The sequence below is a fragment of the Oryctolagus cuniculus genome, chromosome X (genome assembly GCF_964237555.1).
Source record: "Oryctolagus cuniculus chromosome X, mOryCun1.1, whole genome shotgun sequence".
In the NCBI taxonomy this organism is placed as follows: domain Eukaryota; kingdom Metazoa; phylum Chordata; class Mammalia; order Lagomorpha; family Leporidae; genus Oryctolagus; species Oryctolagus cuniculus.
This window is the reverse complement of record NC_091453.1, coordinates 130,920,479-130,943,891: the sequence shown is the minus strand read 5'-3', so window position 1 is coordinate 130,943,891 and position 23,413 is coordinate 130,920,479. Positions and strand designations below refer to the sequence as shown.

Genomic DNA, 23,413 nt, shown 5'->3' with positions numbered 1-23,413 from the left:
GAGCTTCTTTCAGATCTCCCATGTGGGTGTAAGGGCCCAAGGACTTGGGACATCCTGTACTGCTTTCCCAGGCCATAGCAGAGAGCTGGATCAGAAGTGGAGCAGCCAGAACTCGAACCAGTGCCCATATGGGATGCTGGCACCCACTACACCACAGCACCAGTGCCTTCTTCTGTTCTTGTATTGATATTATAACGTTTTTTCTTTAAATATGTTGGTAAGAGCAATTTCATCAACTGATATTCTGATATGCAACTAACCTTGAATTCCTGGCATAAGACAAACTTGGCCATGAAGTATTTATTCATTTTAGGTGTTGAATGTGATTTGCTAAATTTATCCTGGATTTTTACCATAATTTTCTTTTCTTGATGTCATTGTCATGTTTTGGTGTTAAGTTTATGACAACTTAGCATCATAAATTAAGTTTTTTTTTATTATTTTGGAGATTAATTTGTGTATAATTTTTTTCCCTGAATGTTCAGCAAAACTCAGTAGGAAAGCCATTTGATTCTTGGTTTTCCTAGTGGACTGATTTTGTTTACTACTATCAATTTCTTTACTACATAGAGGACTATTCATTTTCTTTCATTTCTTCTTGATTCAGCTTTAGTAAATTATTGAATTTTGGAAATTTTTTATTTCATCAATATAAATATTCGCATGAATTACTGTAAAGTTGTTCAGCTATCCTTTCAAAATCTAATGTTAGGAATTTTAATAAATTAACTTTAGGCTTTCTTAAGAAACACTGTTATGTTTTGTATTTAAAATTTTATTCTCTATTATCATCTGCCTCTTTAAGATTATTATTATTTTTTTTTTTTGACAGGCAGAGTGGACAGTGAGAGAGAGAGACAGAGAGAAAGGTCTTCCTTTGCCGTTGGTTCACCCTCCAATGGCCGCCGCTGCAGCCGGCGCACCGCGCTGATCCTGGCAGGAGCCAGGAGCCAGGTGCTTTTCCTGGTCTCCCATGGGGTGCAGGGCCCAAGCACCTGGGCCATCCTCCACTGCACTCCCTGGCCATAGCAGAGAGCTGGCCTGGAAGAGGGGCAACCGGGACAGAATCCGGCGCCCCAACCGGGACTAGAACCCGGTGTGCCGGCGCCGCAAGGTGGAGGATTAGCCTATTGAGCCACGGCGCCGGCTCAAGATTATTTTAATCCTCTTTTTCTGTTTGAGATAGATGTTTAGTTCATAAATTTTATTTTTTTAATTATTTGTTTAAGGTGTCATATTTTTCCTTAAGTACAGTGTTAGCTGTGTGCCATAACATTGATAATGATTTTGTTATTGTGTATTTAAAATATGTTCTAATTTGTATTTATATTTTATTTTGCCATGAGTTATTTAGAAGTATATTTCTTAACTCTATTCATTTACAGATTTCATCATTATCACTTAATTTCTAATTTCTACCTTAATTACATGTGGAAGGCTAAACTCTTCTATATTTCAATAATTTGAAATTTGTTGTGCTTTGTTTATAACCTAGTAAATGTTTGTAAATATACTGTGAGATTTTTTAAATGAATCTTTTTTAAAAATGTTTATTTACTTGAAAGTCAAAGTTATACAGAGAGAGAAGGAGAGGCGGGGGGAGAGAGAGAGAGAGAGAGAGAGAGAGAGAGAGAGAGATGTCTTCCTTCCGCTGGTTCACTCCCCAATTAGCCACAATGGCCCGAGCTGCGCCGATGTGAAGCCAGGTGCCAGGACCCTCCTCCTGGTCTCCCATGTGGGTGCAGGGGCCCAAGGACTTGGGCCATCCTCCACTGCCTTTCCAGGCCACAGCAGAGAGCTGGATTGGAAGAGGAGCAGTCAGGACTAGAACCTGTGCCCATATGGCATGCCGGCACCACAGAAGGAGGATTAACCTACTGCGCCACGGTGCTGGTCCTATGAGATTTTTTTTTTTAATTTTATTTTTTTATTTAGTAAATATAAATTTCCAAAGTACAGTTTATGGATTACAATGGCTCCCCCCCCCCATAATTTCCCTCCCACTCGCACCCCTCCCGTCTCCCGCTCCCTCTCCCATTCTATTCACATCAAGATTCATTTTCAATTATCTTTATATACAGAAGATCGATTTAGTATATATTAAGTAAAGATTTCATCAGTTTGCACCCACACAGAACATAAAGTGTAAAATACTGTTTCAGTACTAGTTATAGCATTACTTCACGTTGGACAACACATTAAGGACAGATCCCACATGAGAAGTAAGTACACAGTGACTCCTGTTGTTGACTTAACAATTTGACACTCTTGTTTATGGTGTCAGTAATCTCCCTAGATGTTCGGTTATGGAGGTTTTTTTTATGAAAGTCATAAATCTTTTATAATCTGCATATATCTGATAAATTCAATATTTGAAGTATATTAGATTTGCTTTTGGCTATTGTTGTTACTCTCCTATGGTGCCTAGATTCCTTGGGATCGATTATCTTTGTCTATGTACTTATCAATATCTCTGAAAAATTATTTGTGATTACTTATTTATTTATTTATTTATTTATTTTTATGCTCAATTTGCTCTTTGAGGTTGAACTTGATTTTGTAACTGTGTATTGTTTTCTTTCACATTTCCATGGATGACTGATTTTACTTTGTTTTCTTCAGCTGTCTTGCCCTCTTTCTTGTTTAATCATAAAGGCACTGGAGACTGCCAATGTTAAATATTTATTTATTTATTTTTATTTAATTGAAATCAGAGAAAGAGAGGGAGAGAGGGAGAGAGGGAGAGAGGGAGAGAGAGAGAGAGAGAGAGAGAGATATCTTTTGCTTTAGATCCCAAACACCTGCAAGAGCTGGGGCTGAGCCAGGAAAAAGCCAGGAGCCCAGAACTCCATCTAGTTCTCCCATGAAAATAACAGACATCCAAGTACTTGAGTGATCACCAGATACCTCCCGGGTGTATATTAGCAGGAAGCTGGATCACAAGTGGAGGTGGGACTCAAACCTAGGCACTCTGATATGGGGTGTGGGCTCCTAAGTGGTGGCTTAACCAGCTGCATCAAAACACCTGCCCAAATAATGGCGATTTGTTAATATATCCACCTGTATCCACCTGTATAGCCTCAGGTTCATTACCCCTCAAAATAAAGTTTTGCTTTCTAGGTTAGTTTTCTTAGTTATTCTTGGGATTGTGCTTAGAAGAATTAGTATTATGTGTTATTTAGAGAATTAATTTCAATTTTTATTTATTCAATTGTAGTAATTACGATATTTGAGTTTTCCCTTTATTTTTGTGATTTAATCTATTGCAGACTGAGTAGTGTGTTAATTTTACCTGGACAACCCAGTGTCTTTCATTTATCTTTTATTTCTATATTTTCATTTTATTTATTCTGTAGTAGTTTATTGAGAGCAGGGAATTTTATGAGTTGCTGCTAATAGTTGGGATGGAGAATAAGAGCAATTATATCTGAATACACCTCAAAGAACAGTATACTACAAAATTACATTATATCAGTGAGTGACCCACGCTTTTGGCTAATTTAGACTGTAGGTTGCTAAGAAATGATATTTGTGTTTTGTTTGTTCCTAACAGTATTCAGATCTATATATTCTGTTTCAGAGGATGAAATATGAGTTACATAATCCAAGAATGTTTATCTTAATCCAACATCAAAAGCCATGTTTATAATAAAGTTTTATTTTAGACGTTGGATTTTTGCCTATTTTCCAATATCCTTGACAACCAAGCCTTCCTTTCCCCACTGCTTTCTGTGGCTGCATGCTTTTTTAAATGAGATATTTGAAGGAGATTTAATTTTAATTGTTTTAATTCAGAACTAGGAGACTCAAATTTACACTCAAATTTCTAGATGAGTATCCATACAGAAAGAAACCCACAAAAGATATCAGGAACAAACCTTCAGAAGTGTCATGTATCTAGGAGCTTAGGTAGAGGAATTATCCAAATAGGGGGACGGTTAACCTCATTTTCTGAAATGAAGGGAAGAAAAAGCAGAGACAAATATAAAAGTCAGTTCATTCTGTAGGTCAGGACAGGGCTGATGTCTTTTTTTAATCATAAAGATTTATTTTATTTATTTGAAAGACAGAGTTATAGAGAGTGGTAGAGACAGAAAGAGAGGTCTTCCATCCGATGGTTCACTCCCCAGATGGCCACAATGGACGGAGCTGAGCCAATCCGAAGCCAGGAGCCAGGAGTTTCTTCTGCATTTCCCACGTGGGTGAAGGGGCCCAAGGACTTGGGCCATCTTCTAGTGCTTTCCCAGGCCATAGCAGAGAGCTGGATTGGAAGAGGAGCAGCCGGGACTAGAACTGACACCCATATGGGATGCCAGCACTGCAGGCCAGGGCTTTAATCCACTGTGCAACAGCACTGGCTCCAAGGGCTGTTGTCTTAAATTGAGTTCCACAGAAGCAGATCCTGAGTTAGGTTTTATGTGAAGTAGTTTCTTCAGAAGTGATCTCAGGAAAAATCAGTAGAATAGTAGTAAGTGAGGCAAGACAGCAAAGGAGGACATGCAAAGGTGGTGTATCAAGCAAAATACCATGGAAACTGTGTGAGTTAGGGACAGGGAGACACAGTAATTATACTTCTGTACTTGTCAATCCTGCTGGGAACTCATTCTCAGGCACATCCAATTCCCAATGTACACAGGTAAAATCTAACTTCAGCAATCTGGAAGCAACCATTAGACAAAAAATGCAGATGCTGCTTTCTGGGAGAAAGGCACATTGTAGTCAGGATACATGAAACTGATGAAGAGATCCGTGGGGATGTACTGTTAGAATCTGCTATCAGTTGTTTGTCTCTCCTGATAATCTTGATTTTCTTTTTGCTGAAAATGGATGGAATTTTCCTTAAAAAGGATAATTGTGAATAAGTAGACAGATGCCTAACAAATGAGAGGAATAGCGAAAAGGGCTAGCTCATGACAAATCAAAGGATCATTGAATAGTACTAGCATCGGGAATATTGGATTATTTTGTTCTGCTTATTTGAATAGTTTAAATTTTAGATACAGTCTCCATGGAGGGCTTCTATGAGAAGTTGATACTTGAATAAAAACCTGAGGGATTGAGGGAACAAACTATCTGAAAATTGGATGAAGAACATTCCAAGTAGAGGCAAGTACATGTGCAAAAAATCTGAAGTGAGAGAATAGTTGACATATTCAATGAGTAGCAAAGAAGCCACAGTTACTAAAGTGGAATGCATGAGAGAAGAGGGTAGTAGAAGTGGAGCTTGGGCACTATTTGAGAATTAGATTATGTAGGTTCTTGTAGATCATAGGCTTTTGGAAAGGGAAGACATGGGAATTTCAAAAAACTTAATTGGACATATTTATGGGGTATAATATGAGAATTCAATACATATATTCAATGTGTGAAGAAAAAATCAGGTTAGTTGTCATTTCAGCTCCCTGTAAATATATAAAATTATTGTTAAAAACATTTTTAAGATATTGAGGGTTTAAAGCATAGGAGAAACATGATTTGATATAACACCTTTAAAGTTTCTTCTGGCTACTATATGGAGAACAGACTGTAGAGAAGCAACAGCAGAGGCAACAAGACCAGTTAAGAGGCTTTTATAATGATCTTGACAAGAGATGGTGATCCGGAGTTGTAATAGTGAGATGATGACCAATGGCTTTATTCTGGATGTATTTCCTTCTAAATAGAATGTATATAGAACTTACTGACAGACCATATGTGGTATATCAGAGCCAAAGAAGAGTAAAGAGTGGCATCAGAGATTTTACTCTAAGAACATGGAGGAATGGATTTACTTTAACTTCAGATGGGAATGATTGCAGAAGGACCAGTTGCATGTGTCTATGTTGAAGTGAATATGAATCTCAGGTTGACACATGTTATGTTTAACCCATGGATTAAGATATGGGTTGTCTCCTGTAACCCATATCTGTGGCTCTAGGTCCAGGCTCAAATATGGCTTTCTAGGGAGATCTGGGATGGAGATATTAATTAGTAAATCATAAGCTTATAAATGATATTCTCCTCTTTGTTCCTTGTACCCTCCTTTAGCTCTTGAGAAGAGTGAATTGGTTGCATGACAATTTGATAATTTGGCTATGCAATCACATATAGTGACCCAAGCATGTGACATCATTATGTGTTCACGTATCATGGATAATCTATTTTAACATTATGATCATATATACATATATAAAGATTTTATCCTGATGCATAGCTAGCCTGCTTCTACCACAGGCATCAGCTAAATTCATAGGATGTTGGTGCTTTTCCATGCACACTACTTATATAAACATACATATAAGTTCATACTTACATGAACATGGTTGTCTACTTTTGCAATATAGCATGACTTTTTCATACTAATTTAAAAAACAGTATCAGGTTTTACTTTTTGTTCATGCATCATAGTAAATGCCATTATGTGATCTTAATTTCCTTTAATTTTCAACTTATTTGCTACATATGTGTGCACTATACGTAATGTGCTCATGTTATATTCCTGGATAACTGTTCATCACAACCATTACCCCAAGAATATCCAATTCTTTATTATGGTGACTCACATAAATATCTTACTTCCGAGCTCAGTGAAAATTTTTTTTACCGTGTCTGCCTACTCATGGACTATGATCTTCTGTTCCTACACCATGGCAGTTTAGTCCCAAAGCATGGTTATCTGTTCTTAAACCGTGCCACTTAATTCTCGTATCATGGTTGTCCTATACACATATTGTGTGTCCATACATCATGGCTAATAATGAATATACCAAATACCTCTTCACATACATTGTGGTTCTCTAAACATCTATCATAGTTTTCTCAAGCTATATAGATACCTTACCATGCTTCCAGGCTCTTTGTTTCATTGTCATATTTTGTTTCATTTATGCACTATGGTTACTTGAAAAAATCATCAAGTTTGTCATAAGTATTTTGAGGGGCTGATGTTATGGTGCAGCAGATTAAGCTGCTGTTTGTAATCCAGCATCCCATATCAGAATGCTGGTTTGAGTCCCAGTCCCAGATACTTTACTTATAATTCAGCCTTTTGCTAAGGTACCTTGGAAAACAGAGGGTAATGGATCAAGTACTATATGGGAGAACAAATGGAATTCTTGGTTCCAGGCTTTAGCCTGGCCCAGCTCTGGCTTTTGTAGGCATTTGGGAAGTGAACTGGTGAATGGAAGCTATCTCTCTCCCTCTCTCTCTCTCTTTCTCTTTCAAATAAATAAATAAGTAAACAAATAATTTCTTTCAAAAATAAGTATTTTGAGTGTCCTTTATTATTATTATTATTTATTTATTTATTTGAGAGGCAGAGTTAAAAAGAGAGGGAGAGACAGAGAGAGGTCTTTTATCCGTTGCTTCACTCTCCAAATGGCTGTAACAGCTGGAGCTGAGCTGATCCAAAGCCAGAAGCCAGGAGCTTCTTTCAATCTTCCACTTCAATGTAGGGGTCCAAGCATTTGGACCATCTCCCACTGATTTCCCAGACCATTAGCGGGGAGCTAGATCAGAAGTGGAGCAGCTGGGACTCGAACCTGTGCCCATATGGGATGCCAGCACTGCAGGTGGAGGCTTAACCTACCATGCCACAGTACCAGCCCCAAGTGTCTATTCTTTTAAAGTCCTTGTCCACATTTTTTATCGTTGTTTCCAATTTTGTAGTACTTTAAACATTTCTCTTAATATAAAGATAACAGTTTTCATGTATTTCATTGGTACAATTCTAAGAAGATAAGCTACTTCCCTTCCTCCTCCTATACCTCCCTCGAACAACCTCCTTTCTTCATTTCTTTTTTTTTCTTTAATTTTTTGCAAAAACATGCTTTCAATTAACTCTTTAATCACAGGCTTAATCCACCACTAACCACAATATTCAACAAGTAAAAAATAGAAAGACAACAGCTCCACAGGAGTATAAACAAGGCTGAAAACAACAATCATATCATATGATGTCCATTTCATTCCTATACTTTTTTGTATTCTATATGAATTGCCACATATAAGAGAAAACATATAATATTTATTTCACTAAACATAATGATCTCCATCTGCATCCATTTTGTTGCAAAGACAGGATTTCATTCTTTTTATGGTAGTCCATGTTGTTTATACCACATTTTCTTTTTCCAGTCATCAGCTGATGGACATGTGGGTTGATTCCATTTCTTAGCTATTTTGAATTGAGCTGAAATAAACATGGAGGTACAGATAACTCTTTTGTATGCTGATTTCATTTCATTTTGGTAAATTCTCAGGAGTGAGATTCCTGGGTCATATGGGAGATTTATTTTCAGATTTCTGAGACCTCTCCATATATTCTTCCATAGTGGTTGTACTTGTTTACATTCCTACCAACAGTGTATTAGGATACCTTTTTCCCCACATCCTTGCCAGCATGTTTTGTTTCTTGATTTTTGGATGATAGCCATTCTAACTGGGGTAAGGTGAAACCTCATTGTGGTTTTGATTTGCATTTCCCGATGGCTAGTGATACTGAGCACCTTTTCATGTGTGTTTTGGCCACTTGAGTTTCATTCTTTGAAAAAAATGCCTGTTCATGTCCTTTTTCCATTTCTTAACTGGATTCTTTGTTTTGTTGTTGTTGAGTTTCTTGAGCTCCTTATATATCTGGATATTATTTCTTTATCAGATTCCTAGTTTGAAAATATTTTCTCCCATGTGTCAATTGCCTCTTCACTTTGTTTAGTGTTTGCTTTTCTGTGTAGAAGCTTCTTAGCTTGATGTAATCTCATTTGTCTGTTTTTGCTTTTAATGCCTGTTCTTCTAGGATCTTTTCCAAGAAGTCTTTGCCTATGCCAATGTCTTGCCAAATTTCTCTGATGTTTTCCTCCAATAATTTGATGGTATCAGGTCATAGATTTAGATCTTTCATCCATTTTGAGTGGATTTTTGTGTAAGGTGTAAGGTAGGGGTCTAGTTTCATACCTATGCATGAGGATATCAGTTTCCCCAGAACCATTTGTTGAAGAACTGTCCTTGCTCAAGGAATTGATTTTAGCTTGTTTGTCGATGATTAGTTGGTTGTAGATGTGTGGATTAATTTTTGAGGTTTATATTATGTTCCATTGATCTGCATGCCTATTTTTGTACCAGTACCAGGCTTTTTTGATTATAACTGCCATATAATATGTCTTGAAATCTGGTATTGTGATGTCTCCGGCTTTGTTGTTGGTGTTTAAGATTGATTTTGCTATTTGGGGTCTCTTGTGTCTCCATATGAATTTTAGCGCTGTTTTTTTTTCTAGAACTGAGAATGTCCTTGATATTTTGACTGGTTATACCATGGATGTACAATCATTGCTAATATCTGTGAATGTGCCATGTTTTCTGCTCCTGTATATCATGTTTTGGTCTTATTCTGTGCCTAGTTGCTAACTAACTAAGATTACCTGTTCTAGCCACATTTCTTAAATATAAATTTTCTAATTGTGGCAAAACCCCACATAACATAAAATATACCATGTTAACCATTTTAAGTATGAAGTTCAGTAATGTTAATTGTATTAATGTTGTTGTGCAACAAGCCAACAACAGCTTTTAATCATAGATCATGTCTTAATGGATTGTGTACAAAGACCATTTTCTCTTTTAGACTCATGTGCTATGACTCTTTTGGACATATACCGTGGTCAAATGGTTTCATGCCATACATGCCTACTCATGTATCATAATAATTGTTAATTAACAAAATGTTTTGATTTTTAGAAGGTACCTGTTATGACCAGTGTCTTCTATGTCATATATGATGGCTATATTCTTATGTATAATGGATATTTGGACATGTGCATTAGTTATGGTTTCATGTAACACTGATGACTTATTCGGCATCACACTATATGTCATAGTGGTCTCCTTCCAAATAATGGAAATTTACTTCTGGGTCATCGCCATCTATTTTAGTGTGATGTTTTTCTTTTTTTTCCCTGTAATCTGAACATAACCCAAAGATATGTGCTAGAATAACATCATTAGATTTGCACTATCTATCTCTTTATTTCTATAGCATGTCTTCTTCCTATATTCAGGATTGTTACCCATAAGCTTATGTTTTCTAATCATTTACTTTGGTTAGGTCTTATATCCCATAGATTATTTCTATAATCTGGAGTTCGTTTGTACCACATCTCTCTGTTGCTATCGAGAAGTTTTCAATTCATGCATCATGAATATTTGAGCATTAACCCTTGTCATGTGATCATATGTCATTAGGGTCTTTTAAAGCAATGTGGCTACTTGAGCATGTCATCTACCTGTAACATGGATCTTTTCATGCACCATAGCTTAGTACTCATATGCTATGGCTTTCTGAACTTTTGTGTTCCTGTCCATTACTCTAAAAGATCTGTCAGCTCTTGCACAGATTATGAACCATGAATGTCACAACATATATTTGAGCATTAGGTAGACAATGAAAATTTATTGTTTATGTGAAATAAAAATGTCAAATATTAGCAGTTTCACATAATATTATTTTTAATTAACTAATTTTTAATTTTATGATTTAACAGTTCTTAACCTTTTAACAATTTTTCCAAATTACCTTAATATACAGATACTATATAATAAACATATATACTATTTTCATATGATGACATATATTTCATATGTCTATCTCTAGTGTAGATATTTAATCATATCAGACGTCTACCTTCTCTAGAATCATAGTTTTTTTCATGTGCTTATATCAGATTAATGAAGACCCAGCCTAGTATAGCATTCAGTAGCTGCTTTTTTGGAGGTAGGATGAACTCAGAAGAACTCTGTTCTTAATCTTCCCATTAACCAGAATAGCTCCCCAACATGTTTTGCATTTTGGTTTCTTGTATATATTTTCCTTTAATAAAAAAAGTTTAGTATCATTCCATTCCCTATGAATATTAATCCACCTGTATGACTGAAAAATAATAAGGTGTTTGATCAGAGTTAGGTGTCAGTCAAGAAGTCTGTGTCTCAGAGTCAAAGAAGACACATAGTTCAAGGATAGTAAGTGTCACTTTGTTGGCTGGTTACTTAACCCCATGTTTTGAGTTTACCTCTACTTGTCCAGAGTTCGTAAAACAACCCTACATATGGGCAACTCTAAATCACTAATTCGTTCATCAATGCATTTGTTTATTCCTTAAGGACCTCTATGTCAGGAAGTAAGTCTTGGATTATTTAGTTATGTTGTGGTCTGTATATAAAGGATCTGGCTTTGCCCTCAACTATTTCTTTGTGAAGAAATATTACATTTTTAAGATTTATTTATTTATTTGAAGGCCAGAGTTGCAGATAGACAGGGAGAGGCAGAGACAAACATATCTGCTAGTTCACTCTCCAAATGGCCACAACAGCTGGGACTGGGCCAGGCTAAAGCCAGGAGCATGGAACTCCATCCAGGTCTCCAATGTGGGTGGCAAGGGCACAAGTGCTTGAGCCATCATCTGCTGCTTTCCCAGAGTGTATATTAGCAGGAAGCAAGATTGGAAGCAGAGCAGTCAGGACTTGAACCAGTACTTTGACATGGAATGCCAGTGTCAGTGGTAGTGGCTTAATACTGTGCCACAATATCAGCCCCAAGAAACAGTACATGCTTATTCAAGAGACATGGTGTCCTATCATTCAGCATTTTCTCAACATGATTCTGAAGAAACAATCTTTCTACTTCAGGTGCTTTGATTTCTTGGAAAATTTCTTATCTTTTTCAACATGAGACCCAATCCCAAAAATGCTAAAAGGAGACTCCAAGTCTTAATATACTAGGATTTTCCACAATATTCCACTGTTAACAGTGGCCAAGTTCCTTGTGGCAGTAGAAAGCAAACAGGGGGCTGAGGAGAGAGAAAATGAAGGCCTGAAGGACTATTTTTAAGTTCTTGTGTTATAAGGAGGTAACTGAGACTGAGGGGTATTCCATGCCTCAGTCATATGGGAAGACAAAGACAGAGATGGAACTGTAACCTAATACTCCTGATTACTTGTCTAGAACTCATTGTACTACCTTATGCACCCTTTATTGGATAGGCTCTGATATGTTCAGGAGAGTCGTATGTTGGGAATGAATTTTGGTGGAATTGCTATGTTGGGAAAAGGACTGTCAAGCATTGAGTAACCAGATACTAGAGAAGTTAAATGGTTCTATTGGGGTTAAATAAAATATTATTTTTACTCTTCCTCCTCCCTGCCTTTTTCTACCTTTTTCCCTTTCCCACTTTCCCTGAACTGGATCTTACAGGTTTGTTCGAGTTGATGTCCAAGAAGATGATGGTCACAGAGCTGAGTTATTTCTACATGATCAGACTTGGGCTTCTTTTCCTGATTAATATTTTCCCTGGAACCACTGGTCAAGGAGAATCAAGACGACAAGAACCTGGGGACTTTGTAAAGCAGGATATTGGCGGGTAAGAACCCTTAATTCTTAAAACAAAAATGACAATGATAAATGTTTACCTCAGACCAATACAAAACTTGTAACCTTTTTCAAACATAGCAACCCAGACTCTTCAGGTTGAAATAAATCACAAAGGTCTTCTTGGGCAACGCCCTACTCCATGCTGGAATCTTCATGAGATATCTTAAAAACAGTTCTCTCCATCCTTTTGCTCTAAACTTTATCTCTTTTCTCTTAGATCTTACTATGCAACCTTTACTGAATCTAGCACATTTGTATGTAAACATGATCAAGAGTCTCTCATGTTAAATTTGAAACTCTTACCTCCCAATCCTGCTTTGATGTAGATCATACTTCTTGATTTAAAATATATATTTATTTGAAATAACAATGTGAGTAGAGGGAGGGAGGGAAGGAAGGAAGGAAGGAGGAGGAAAGGGGGAGAGGGGAGAGGGAAAGAGCGAGAGAGGGAGAGAGGCAGAGTGGGACGAGAGAGAGAGAGAGAGAGAGAGAGAAAGAGAGAGAGAGAGAGAGAGAGAATGAGAATGCGAATCTTTCTTCTGCTGGTTCACTCCCCAAATGGTTGCAAGAGTCAGGTCTGGGTCAGGTCAAAGCCAGGTGCCAGAAACATAATTTGGGTTTCCTACATGGGTGTCAGACACCCAAGTACTTGGGTTATCTTCTGTTGCCTTTGCAGGTACATTAGTAAGAAGCTGAATTGAAAGTGGAGCAGCAGGTATTCAAACCATCACTCTGATATGGGATGTTGACATTGCAAGCAGCAGCTTAATCTGCTGTGCCACAACACTGACCCCAACCCATTCTTCTATTTTTTTAAAGTCATACTTCTTAAAGGATTGATATGCTCTGTTGTCTCTGTTTACCTCTCACCAATTACTGCACCCACTGCTGTCTGGCTTCCAATCTAGTGACTCTAATGCAACTTCTGGAACATAGATGTACAATGTTGGCTTAGTTGCTAAACTCAAGACTTCTGTCCTTTTATTCCTCATTTATTCTTTAATAGCATCCAATGTGGTTGATCTCTCTCTTTAAAACTTTTTTACTATGAAATAAAATATATGTATATATAAATACATAATATATAAATATATGGTTTAAGAATAATTCTACCTTTGACTTCAGAGACACCACATTTTCCTGGTGATTAGATTTTGTTCTAGAAGTGACGCATGAAATAAAGAAATTGGTTATATAAATATCTTTCCTAGTCTTACTTTATTGTTCTTCAGGTAGTAGTAGTTTTATTTGTTTTATCCTGGACATTCTTCATAACATATAGACCCTCTGAATGATTTAATCAATACCTATGACAGTGTTACCTCATGCAAATGCCAGTAACTTCTTTTGAGGATAGGATGTCTATATCCAATTGTCTATTGAACAAGCCCATTTGAACATTTCATACATTCCTTAAACTAAGAGTATCCATAAAGTCTTATCATATCCATCTCCCACTTCTATCCTAAAGATCAAACACAATACCACAAACAAAACATGTTTTCCCCATTTTTCTCTGTTTAAGTCAAAGGCACAACCATCCACTCAATTGATCTAACCAGAAATTTGGAATCGTTTTTGCAAAATTGTACCCTTCACTCTCCAGATTGAATGAATCACCAAACTTTATCATGTCTACCGCTCATGTCCCTTGGATTAGTCTACTATTCCCACAATTTTCCTGTTAACTCCCTCATTTAATAGTGTTATCTCCCACTTGGATTACTGCATGAGCCTCTAATTGCTCGTCCTATAATCTTGTTCCCATGCAAACTAACCGCCACTAACACTGTAGCCAGTGTTACTTCTAAATACATGTTGAGACATGAATGTCTTATTTAGAGCCCTTTAATGTCTTCCCACAGTCCTTAGACTAAAGTACAAACTCCTAAATATGATTTTATAAGATCTATCATGATCTTATAAAATCTTCTAGCTTCTTCTCATCTTACTAGCTTTATTTCTTAGTCCTCCTGGTATCAAAATCTGTTCTTTCAGCAGTATTGGGTTTTTAAAATTCTGTCTCATCTGAGAAATATCATTTCTAGAAGCGATCTCTTAGTCTTTATTTATTTTGATATTACACAGGACATTTTGTTTCTTTATAGTGCCTTTTTGGTTTGTTTTACATTTGGCATTGTCTCGTATTGTTGGAAACATGCATCTTTTTTCTTTCTTTTTTTGACAGGCAGAGTGGACAGTGAGAGAGAGAGACAGAGAGAAAGGTCTTCCTTTGCCATTGGTTCACCCTCCAATGGCCGCCACAGCTGGCCCGCTGCGGCTGGTGCACCGCGCTGATCCGATGGCAGGAGCCAGGTACTTCTCCTGGTCTCCCATGGGGTGCAGGGCCCAAGCACTTGGACCATCCTCCACTGCACTCCCTGGCCACAGCAGAGAGCTGGCCTGGAAGAGGGGCAACCGGGAAAGAATCCGGCACCCCGACCGGGACTAGAACCCGGTGTGCAGGCGCCGCAAGGCGGAGGATTAGCCTAGTGAGCCGCAGCGCTGGCCTAGAAACATGCATGTTTAAATGGGACTTGTTCCTAAATCTTTTTTGCAGGGCTGATTATATTCTAAGTCTTTTTATATTCTGTCAGAATTTTTACAGTAATCTCTTGGACTTGATGTTATAGAACTGGACTTATATGTCTTTATCAACTTGGCATATAAGAATCTTTTTGTTCTTTCTCCCAGTCTAGAAAGTTAAGCCAACTCTGTTTTGTTAATTCCTTGGATCATGCTACATATTCTAAATAAGGTGAGGATTCTAAATAAATAAACCTTACCTCTCCAGTATTTAATTTTTTTAAAATTTTAACTCTGGGAATAAAATTTTCTAACAAGGTATAAGATATTTTGAAAATCCTAAACAAGAATTTGAATTGAACAGTCTTTTCTTGGTGACATTTATTTCTTTATTTTTAGAAGAGATAGAAGGAAATGGGATGAAAAAGAGAGATATATTTTACATCTACTGGTTCACTCCCTAGATGGCCACAGCAGCCAGTGCTGGGCCAGGCCAAGCCAGGAGTTTCATCTGGGTCTCCCATATGGATGCAGAGGCTCAAATACTTGGACAATCTTTTCCCAGGCACATTAGCAGGGAGTTGGATCAGAAGTGGAGCAGCCAGGACATGAACCAGCATGTCACAGGCAGCAGTTTAATGCACTGTACCATAGTGCCAGCTCCTCTTGGTGACTGTTGATCCTCATAAAAAACACTCATTATATTTGTTCTGTATCTACTTTTTTATTTTTTAACATTTATTTAATAAATATAAATTTCGAAAGTACAACTTTTGGATTATAGCGGCTTTTCCCCCCCATAACTGTCCTCCAACCCACAACTATCTCATCTCCCACTCCCTCTACCACCCAATTCACATCAAGATTCATTTTCAATTATCTTTATATACAGAAGATCAGTTTAATATATACCAAGTAAAGATTTCAACAGTTTGCACCTACACAGAAACACAAAGTATAAAGTACTGTTTGAGTACTAGTTATACCGTTAATTCACATAATACAACACACAAAGGACAGAGATCCTACATGGGGAATAAGTGCACAGTGACTCTCACTGTTGATTTAACACTTGACACCCTTATTTATGGCATCAGTAATCACCCTAGGCTCTTGTCATGAGTTGCCAAGGCTATAGAAGCCTCTTGAATTCGCCAACTCCAATCTTATTTAGACAAGGCCATAGTCAAAGTGGAAGTTCTCTCCTCCCTTCAGAGAAAGGTACCTCCTTCTCTGATGGCCTGTTCTTTCTGTCGGTATCTCATTCACAGAGATCTTTCATTTAGGGTTTTTTTTTTTTTTTTTTTTATTGCCGGAGTGTCTTGGCTTTACATGCCTGAGAAACTCTCATGGGCTTTTTAGCCAGATCTGAATGCCTTAAGGGCTGTCTGTATCTACTTTTTAATTTTTGTCTTTATCATCAGTGTTTGTTGTCATCCCTCCTGTTTAGATTGGTTTGTTTACATCCTATTATTGTGTAGAGAACCAAGCCTTTTAGTAATTTTGTTAAAGACAAGGCAGTGAAATCCTTCTTGAAAAAACAGAGTGAAGTATTTGGCTTTAATACAGAAAATAATGACCACATGTTACATGCATGACTATACAAAATTTAATATTTTTGTTTACTTTCTTCCAAGCCCAGTGCTGTTCATATTTTGGAGGGGTGACTACTAAAATCCTTACTCTGAATATTAGGGTGCATACTCTATTTGTATTTACTATACCATATGGAATCAATACATCTTCAAAATATATGGAACATGCTGATACTTCTGCTTCTTTCTGTATTCTTGTTTTTTTTTAAAACTTTTATTTAATAAATATAAATTTCGAAAGTACAACTTTTGGATTATAGCGGCTTTTCCCCCCATAACCTCCTTCCCACCCACAACCATCCCATCTGCCACTCTCTCTCCCATCCCATTCTTCATCAAGATTCATTTTCAATTATATTTATATACAGAAGATCAACTTAGTATATACTAAGTAAAGATTTATTCCTCCTTAATTTTCTGTATTAAAATTGATTTTTACATTATTTTATCTACATTTTGTGCTTTATTCAATTAAATAACTTGGATTGGCTACCTCATCAGTTTCAACAATCAGCAATGGTTTACTTTTTATAAATCTTGTGCTAAATGCAATAGTTAATTACTTTCAGTCAGAGAGAGAGACAGATATACAGACACAGAGAGAGTACTTCTACCCATTAGTTCATTTCACAAATGCCCACAACAACCAGAATTGGGTTAAGTGCCAGGAACTGAATCCATGGTGGCAAGAACCCAATTACTTCAGCCATTACTTCTGCCTCCCAGGGATTGCCTTGTCAGGAAACTAGAGACAGGAACTGGAGGTGGGGATCTAATCCAAGTTCACTGATGTGGTATGCAAGCGTCTTCACTACCAAGTTCAACATCCACTCCAAGATACATTAGTTCTTAACATTAGATGTGTATAAGCAAGCAAGTAGGCTCCATATCTGAAAATTGGAGATATTTACTAACAAATCTTCATCTTATCAAATATTCCAGATGTTTCTGATGGAAGAAATCTTTAGTTAGTACTTACAGATCATAGTCCCTGTTTTCAAGGCTCTAACAGTGTAGCTAGGGGTATGGAATTCTGGAACTTTAGAATGGCAGACATGGAAAAACTCACAGAAAACATATACTCTGACTCATTATTTTGTACATGAGGAAACTGAGATCCGAAAAGGGAAATTGACTTTCCTAAGATATCACAACAAATTATTAGTGGAACCAGATCTAGAACAGCAGTCTCTGATTCCCAGTCCTGTTTTCTTGAGGAAAAGCTTTAGAGAGCAATTTCAGCTTAGTATATTAAAAAAGCATATTTCTTGTTCTCCTGTTACTGGTCCAGTATTTAGACCATTAGCAAATGAAAGCCATAAGTGTGAATAGTGTTAAGTTGAACATTATGAAACTCATTTTTCTGGGTCAAAATGGCCAAAATCAGCAATTCCATACTGGGTCAGCAAATGGCTAAGTAGCAAGTTGGTTCCAAATGCATCCTTTGTCTAGGTCTGAATGCAATTTATTGAAATAGGGTGTTGAAGAACACAGTTGGGGCATTTCAGCTATGATTATTTGAGGGCAGTGGATTATTTGCAAGGAGATTGATAATAAAGGTAGGTCTAAGTATAGGGAAACCGTGAATAATAAACTAAAGGCTGACAGCAGATCTGTTATGTATTGCAAGTTTTCTTAAGATGTGCAGAGACGTTTTGCGACTCAATGACTGTGAGCCTTGTCTCTTCCATTGAGGAACAGTGTGGTTTTTTTTCTTCTTCATACTATTTGTTGAGTATTTCGCTTAGTGTAGTGTTAAATATACTATCATTAAATAAACTGAAAATATATCTTTGTAAAAATTAAGAGTGGAAATGTGAGAGGGAGGAGGAGGAAAGGTTGAAGCATGGGCAGAAGGAAGGGTAGTGGGGGAAAGTATCACTATGTTCCTAATTTGTATATTTGAAATACATGAAATTTGTATAACTTAAATAAAATTTTAAAAAAGAAAAAAATCGCCAGATTCTGTCCCGGTTGCTCCTCTTCCAGTCCAGCTCTCTGCTGTGGCCCGGGAGGGCAGTGGAGGATGGCCCAGGTGCTTGGGCCCCTGCACCCACATGGGAGACCAGGAAGAAGCACCTGGCTCTTGGCTTTGGATCGGTGCAATGTGCCGGCTGTAGCAACCATTTAGGAGTGAACCAGTGGAAGGAAGACCTTTCTCTCTGTCTCTCTCTCTCTCTCTCTCTCTCACTATCTATATCTCTACTTGTCAAATAAAAAAAAAAGAAAGAAAAAAGTATGTACACCGAACTACAGTAAAGGAAATAGCCAAACTGAGATTTCAAAGGGAGACAACCAGGGAATTACATGCCCAGATTTATTCTTTTCCTTCCTGTAATCTTCAACTAAAGTAGCCAAACTCAAATTAAAACCAGAGATCAAGGGAGCCTTGTTGATACCCTTCGTATATTTCAGCCTTTTTTTTTTTTTTGACAGGCAGAGTGGACAGTGAGAGAGAGAGACAGAGAGAGAAAGGTCTTCCTTTGCCGTTGGTTCACCCTCCAATGGCCGCCGCTGCGGCCGGCGCACCGCGCTGATCCGATGGCAGGAGCCAGGAGCCAGGTGCTTTTCCTGGTCTCCCATGGGGTGCAGGGCCCAAGCACCTGGGCCATCCTCCACTGCACTCCCTGGCCATAGCAGAGAGCTGGCCTGGAAGAGGGGCAACCGGGACAGAATCCGGCGCCCCGACCGGGACTAGAACCCGGTGTGCCGGCGCCACAAGGTGGAGGATTAGCCTATTGAGCCACGGCGCCGGCTATTTCAGCCTTCTAACAAAGAGGACAGGGTGAAGGAAAGTTGAGGATATTTTTTGAAGGGCAAATGAGAAGATATTGGACATTAGGACTCATATTTAAGTTTATGATAAGAGTATGGATCATGATTTTGGAGGAATATGTCACTATGTTCACATTTTTTTCTGCACCAGCATTGTGTAGTGGTGGCAGTGGAGACAGCCAATGCTGTCACCTGAGAAGGACATGATTGGGTAGTTGCATATTTCCTTATCATATCCACATCCTGACTTGGTACCACTGCTCCAAAGATGTCAGTCCTCATAAGCATCTGTATTCATATTGAAAGATACTTTCTTGGGGCTGGCACTGTGGTGTAGTAGGATAAGCCTCCACCTGGGGCGCTGGCATCCCATATGGGCGTTGGTTCCTATCCTGACTCTCTGCTTGTGACCTGGGAAAGCAATGGAGGATGGCCCAAGAGCTTAGGTCCCAGCACCCCCTGGGAGACCTGGAAAAACATCCTGGCTTCTGGCTTCAGACTGGCTTAGCTCCAGCCATCGAAGCCTTTTGGAGAGTGAACCAATGGATGGAACACCTCTCTCTCTCTCTTTCTCTCTCTGCCTCTCTCTGTCCGTAACTCTAACTCTCAAATAAATAAAATCTTTAAAAAAGAGAAAGAAATTTTCTTAGTCCTCTTAATGTCAGCACTTGTGATCCCATGAATGAAAAGACCAATCCCTTCCTTTTATGTGCTATCTCTATTAAAGAATCAATAGAAATTCAGTATCAATAGATACATTGATACTCAGCATTTGATAATTAAATCTTGCATTTTTAGAGCCAGATATGGGAACTAAGAAGTTGTCAGTTCCTGAATTCCTACTCTGGGCAGGAATCCCTCCTGCATTTTGCTTGATGATTGACCTATAAATTTCAATATCTCCAGTAATAAGCTGCATTACTACCATAGGGCACCACTTTAGGGATTAAAAAGTACTTCCAATGTTAAGCTGAAACTCACCTTCCTCTAATGCTTACCTTTTATAGGCCTAGTAACATTTTCTTCCTTTTCCATGTAATAGCTCTCAGATCTACTCCATGCTTTCTTGTCTTCAAGCTGATTCTCATTTCTTTCTTTCTTTCTTTCTTTCTTTTTTTTATTTTTATTTTTGACAGGCAGAGTGGACAGTGTGAGAGAGAGACAGAGAGAAAGGTCTTCCTTTTGCCGTTGGTTCACCCTCCAATGGCCGCCGCGGCCGGCGCGCTGCGGCTGGTGCACCGCGCTGATCCGAAGGCAGGAGCCAGATGCTTCTCCTGGTCTCCCATGCGGGTGCAGGGCCCAAGCACTTGGGCCATCCTCCACTGCACTCCCTGGCCATAGCAGAGAGCTGGCCTGGAAGAGGGACAACTAGGATAAAATCCGGTGCCCCGACCGGGACTAGAACCCGGTGTGCCGGCGCCGCAAGGCAGAGGATTAGCCTAGTGAGCCGTGGCGCCGGCTTCATTTCTTTCAGTTATTCTCCTGGCATAATGTAGTTCTCATGGCATTGATTAAAATGTACCTTTAGTTTTTTCTCTAAATTTTTTTGAAATTTAATTTAAGACCTTATACTGATGTATAGTTTTCATACTCCATCATGCTTATCTAAATTTTATACAGCCATGCACAACTTAAACATGGGATCTCATTATAAGAAATGTATCATTAGGTAAGTTCATCATTATCAGGGCTTCATATATGTCACTTATTGCTTTTAAATTTTTCTTATTTATATAAGGTGAATAAATTTCATGTATTTCATATATACAGATTTAGGAGCATAATGATACTTTATATCCTACTCTCCCTGCCGCCCATACTCCAACCCTCGCTCCTCCTTCTTTTCTTATTTACTATTTTTTACTTTTACTATGAAATACTTTTAGTTTATTTTATAATCATAAACTTAACCCTCCACTAAATGAAGAATTTGAAAAGTAGTAAGTAGAATAACCACTGTTCCTCAAGAGTATAGACAAGGGCTCTAAGTAATAATCAAATCTCAAAATGTTAATGTCACTAATATACATTACATTTTTGTACTCTGTATATCTGTATATTAGTTACCACAAATCAAGGAAAATATATGATGCTTGTCTTTTGGGGACTGGCTGATTTCTATACTAATTTCTTTTATTTATTTATTTTTATTTTTATTTTTGACAGGCAGAGTGGACAGTGAGAGAGAGATAGAGAGAAAGGTCTTCCTTTTGCCATTGGTTCACCCTCCAATGGCTGCCACGGCCAGCGCGCTGCGGCCGGCGCACCGTGCTGATCCGATGGCAGGAGCCAGGAGCCAGGTGCTTTTCCTGGTCTCCCATGGGGTGCAGGGTCCAAGCACCTGGGCCATCCTCCACTGCACTCCCTGGCCACAGCAGAGAGCTGGCCTGGAAGAGGGGCGACCGGGACAGAATCCGGTGTGCCGGCGCCGCAAGACGGAGGATTAGCCTTTTGAGCCGCAGCGCTGGCCATGATTTCTATAAACATAATGGTTTTCAGTTGCATACATTTCATTGCAAAGACAGAATTTCATTCTTTTTTATAGCTTTATATATTTATATATATTATATATATATAGATCATATTTTCATTATCCAATCAACAGACCTGTCAGCTAGATGATGCTCTTATCCATGTTTTATAGATGAAATATGGAAATATGAAGAAATCAAGTAACTTGCTAAAGCTAATTTAGCTAGAAACTTGCATAACTAGGAAAGAAACTCACCAAATGTGGATTCAGAGTCCATTCTATTAACCACCACAATGTATTGCGTTGCAAGAGTTTGCTCACTTTTAAGTTATAATTAGTCACATATTTATTTATTTTATGCACATGAACAATTTACTTACATATGATCTCTCAAACTCTCAATAAATGTATTTTATCCACGCGGCTGCATAGACTGTTTTAAGGAAGGGCATGTGTAGTTTACTCACGGGATCTGGAGAGAGAAAAATATTGACTCATCCTATCCCTTTTGAAGTAGAAATGTAGTATTTGTGACATAGGACAAGGATGGGTATTTGAGGCAGGATCAAGAATACTTCATAGGTGAAGTTGTGACTTGCTATTGCATCATGACAGGAGGCCAGGTTGTCTCAATTTCATTTCATTAAGGTGATGACTGTCAGGATACTCCAATGCAAAGGTTTAGTCACCAGGACTGATTGAATAGCTTTGAGTTGTTGGTCAGCTCATTGCTTTGATCATGGCTATGGATGTGAGATAAAAAGCAAATACTAGTGGGACAAAGAATATTCCTACTACTGTAATTTTTTACTCTTGAGTGCCAAATTATTTTTTTCCATGTAGACAGTTTTATAAACGGTTTTCAGACTAACCTATGAAAGTTCACTTAACCAGAAATGTTGATGAAATGATGCTCATGCACTGACACTTTGGTTATAATCATTGAAATAATTTATGAGAAATGTTCTTGCATAGTCCTATCTGGAAAACTAGCTATCATTTTGGCATTTGTGTCATGACCCATGTTAAGTTCTGGTCATGTCTATTTATGTTCAAATATTGAATCATATCTGTAAAGGTTAGTAACATTTTGCATTCTCATTCACAACATACACACTAGTGAAATATTACTGTACATTTTGTCAAACATTGAATTTCAGTTACTAAGAAGACGTAAAGGATTTGTCTTTTATTTTAGCTCAATTCAGCAAAGTTAGTGTGAACACGTGGGGCAACTGTTGAATGGGTATGCCTCAAGTCAGTGCTTCTCTAGTTTCATTAGTGATCTGTAGAAGCTATTAAAAAAGAAGAATGGCTAACTGAGAACCTAAAGGAAACCTGTTGAAGTGAAATGGACACTAAGAGAAACAATGACTTCATTAGCCCTTGTCCTGACTGTTGAGGAACAACTTACTACTTTACTCCTTTTAGTATTTCTTTGTTCTACTTAATATCATTAGTTGAACTCTTTAACACACACTTATGCTTAGATGTTTAAATTCAACTGAAAAGTGATCCCTGTTAAATATAAGAGTGGGAATAAGAGAGGGAGGAGATGTACAATTTGGCACATGCTCAGTTGGACTTACCCCTAATGGTAGAGTTAGAAACATGCCAGGGGATTCCAATTCAATCCCATCAAGGTGG

The 23,413-nt window shown here is 38.0% G+C and overlaps 2 protein-coding genes across 7 annotated transcripts in view; one reads left to right on the top strand and one right to left on the bottom strand.

Moving 5' to 3' along the window:
* Positions 1 to 23,413, bottom strand: part of LOC138847567 (uncharacterized) — a 668,340-nt gene that overhangs the window by 281,616 nt on the left and 363,311 nt on the right. The window lies entirely within an intron of this gene.
* The window catches only part of GABRA3 (gamma-aminobutyric acid type A receptor subunit alpha3), a 327,873-nt gene that overhangs the window by 90,925 nt on the left and 213,535 nt on the right, over positions 1 to 23,413 (top strand). For all 6 annotated transcript variants that reach the window (XR_011385360.1, XM_051833856.2, XM_051833857.2 and 3 more), the window contains exon 2: positions 12,221 to 12,386. Coding sequence is in view for 5 of the 6 variants with exons in the window: in XM_051833856.2 (XP_051689816.1) it covers positions 12,221 to 12,386 (166 nt within the window). In the remaining variant the exon portion in view is untranslated. The remainder of the gene's footprint in view (positions 1 to 12,220; positions 12,387 to 23,413) is intronic.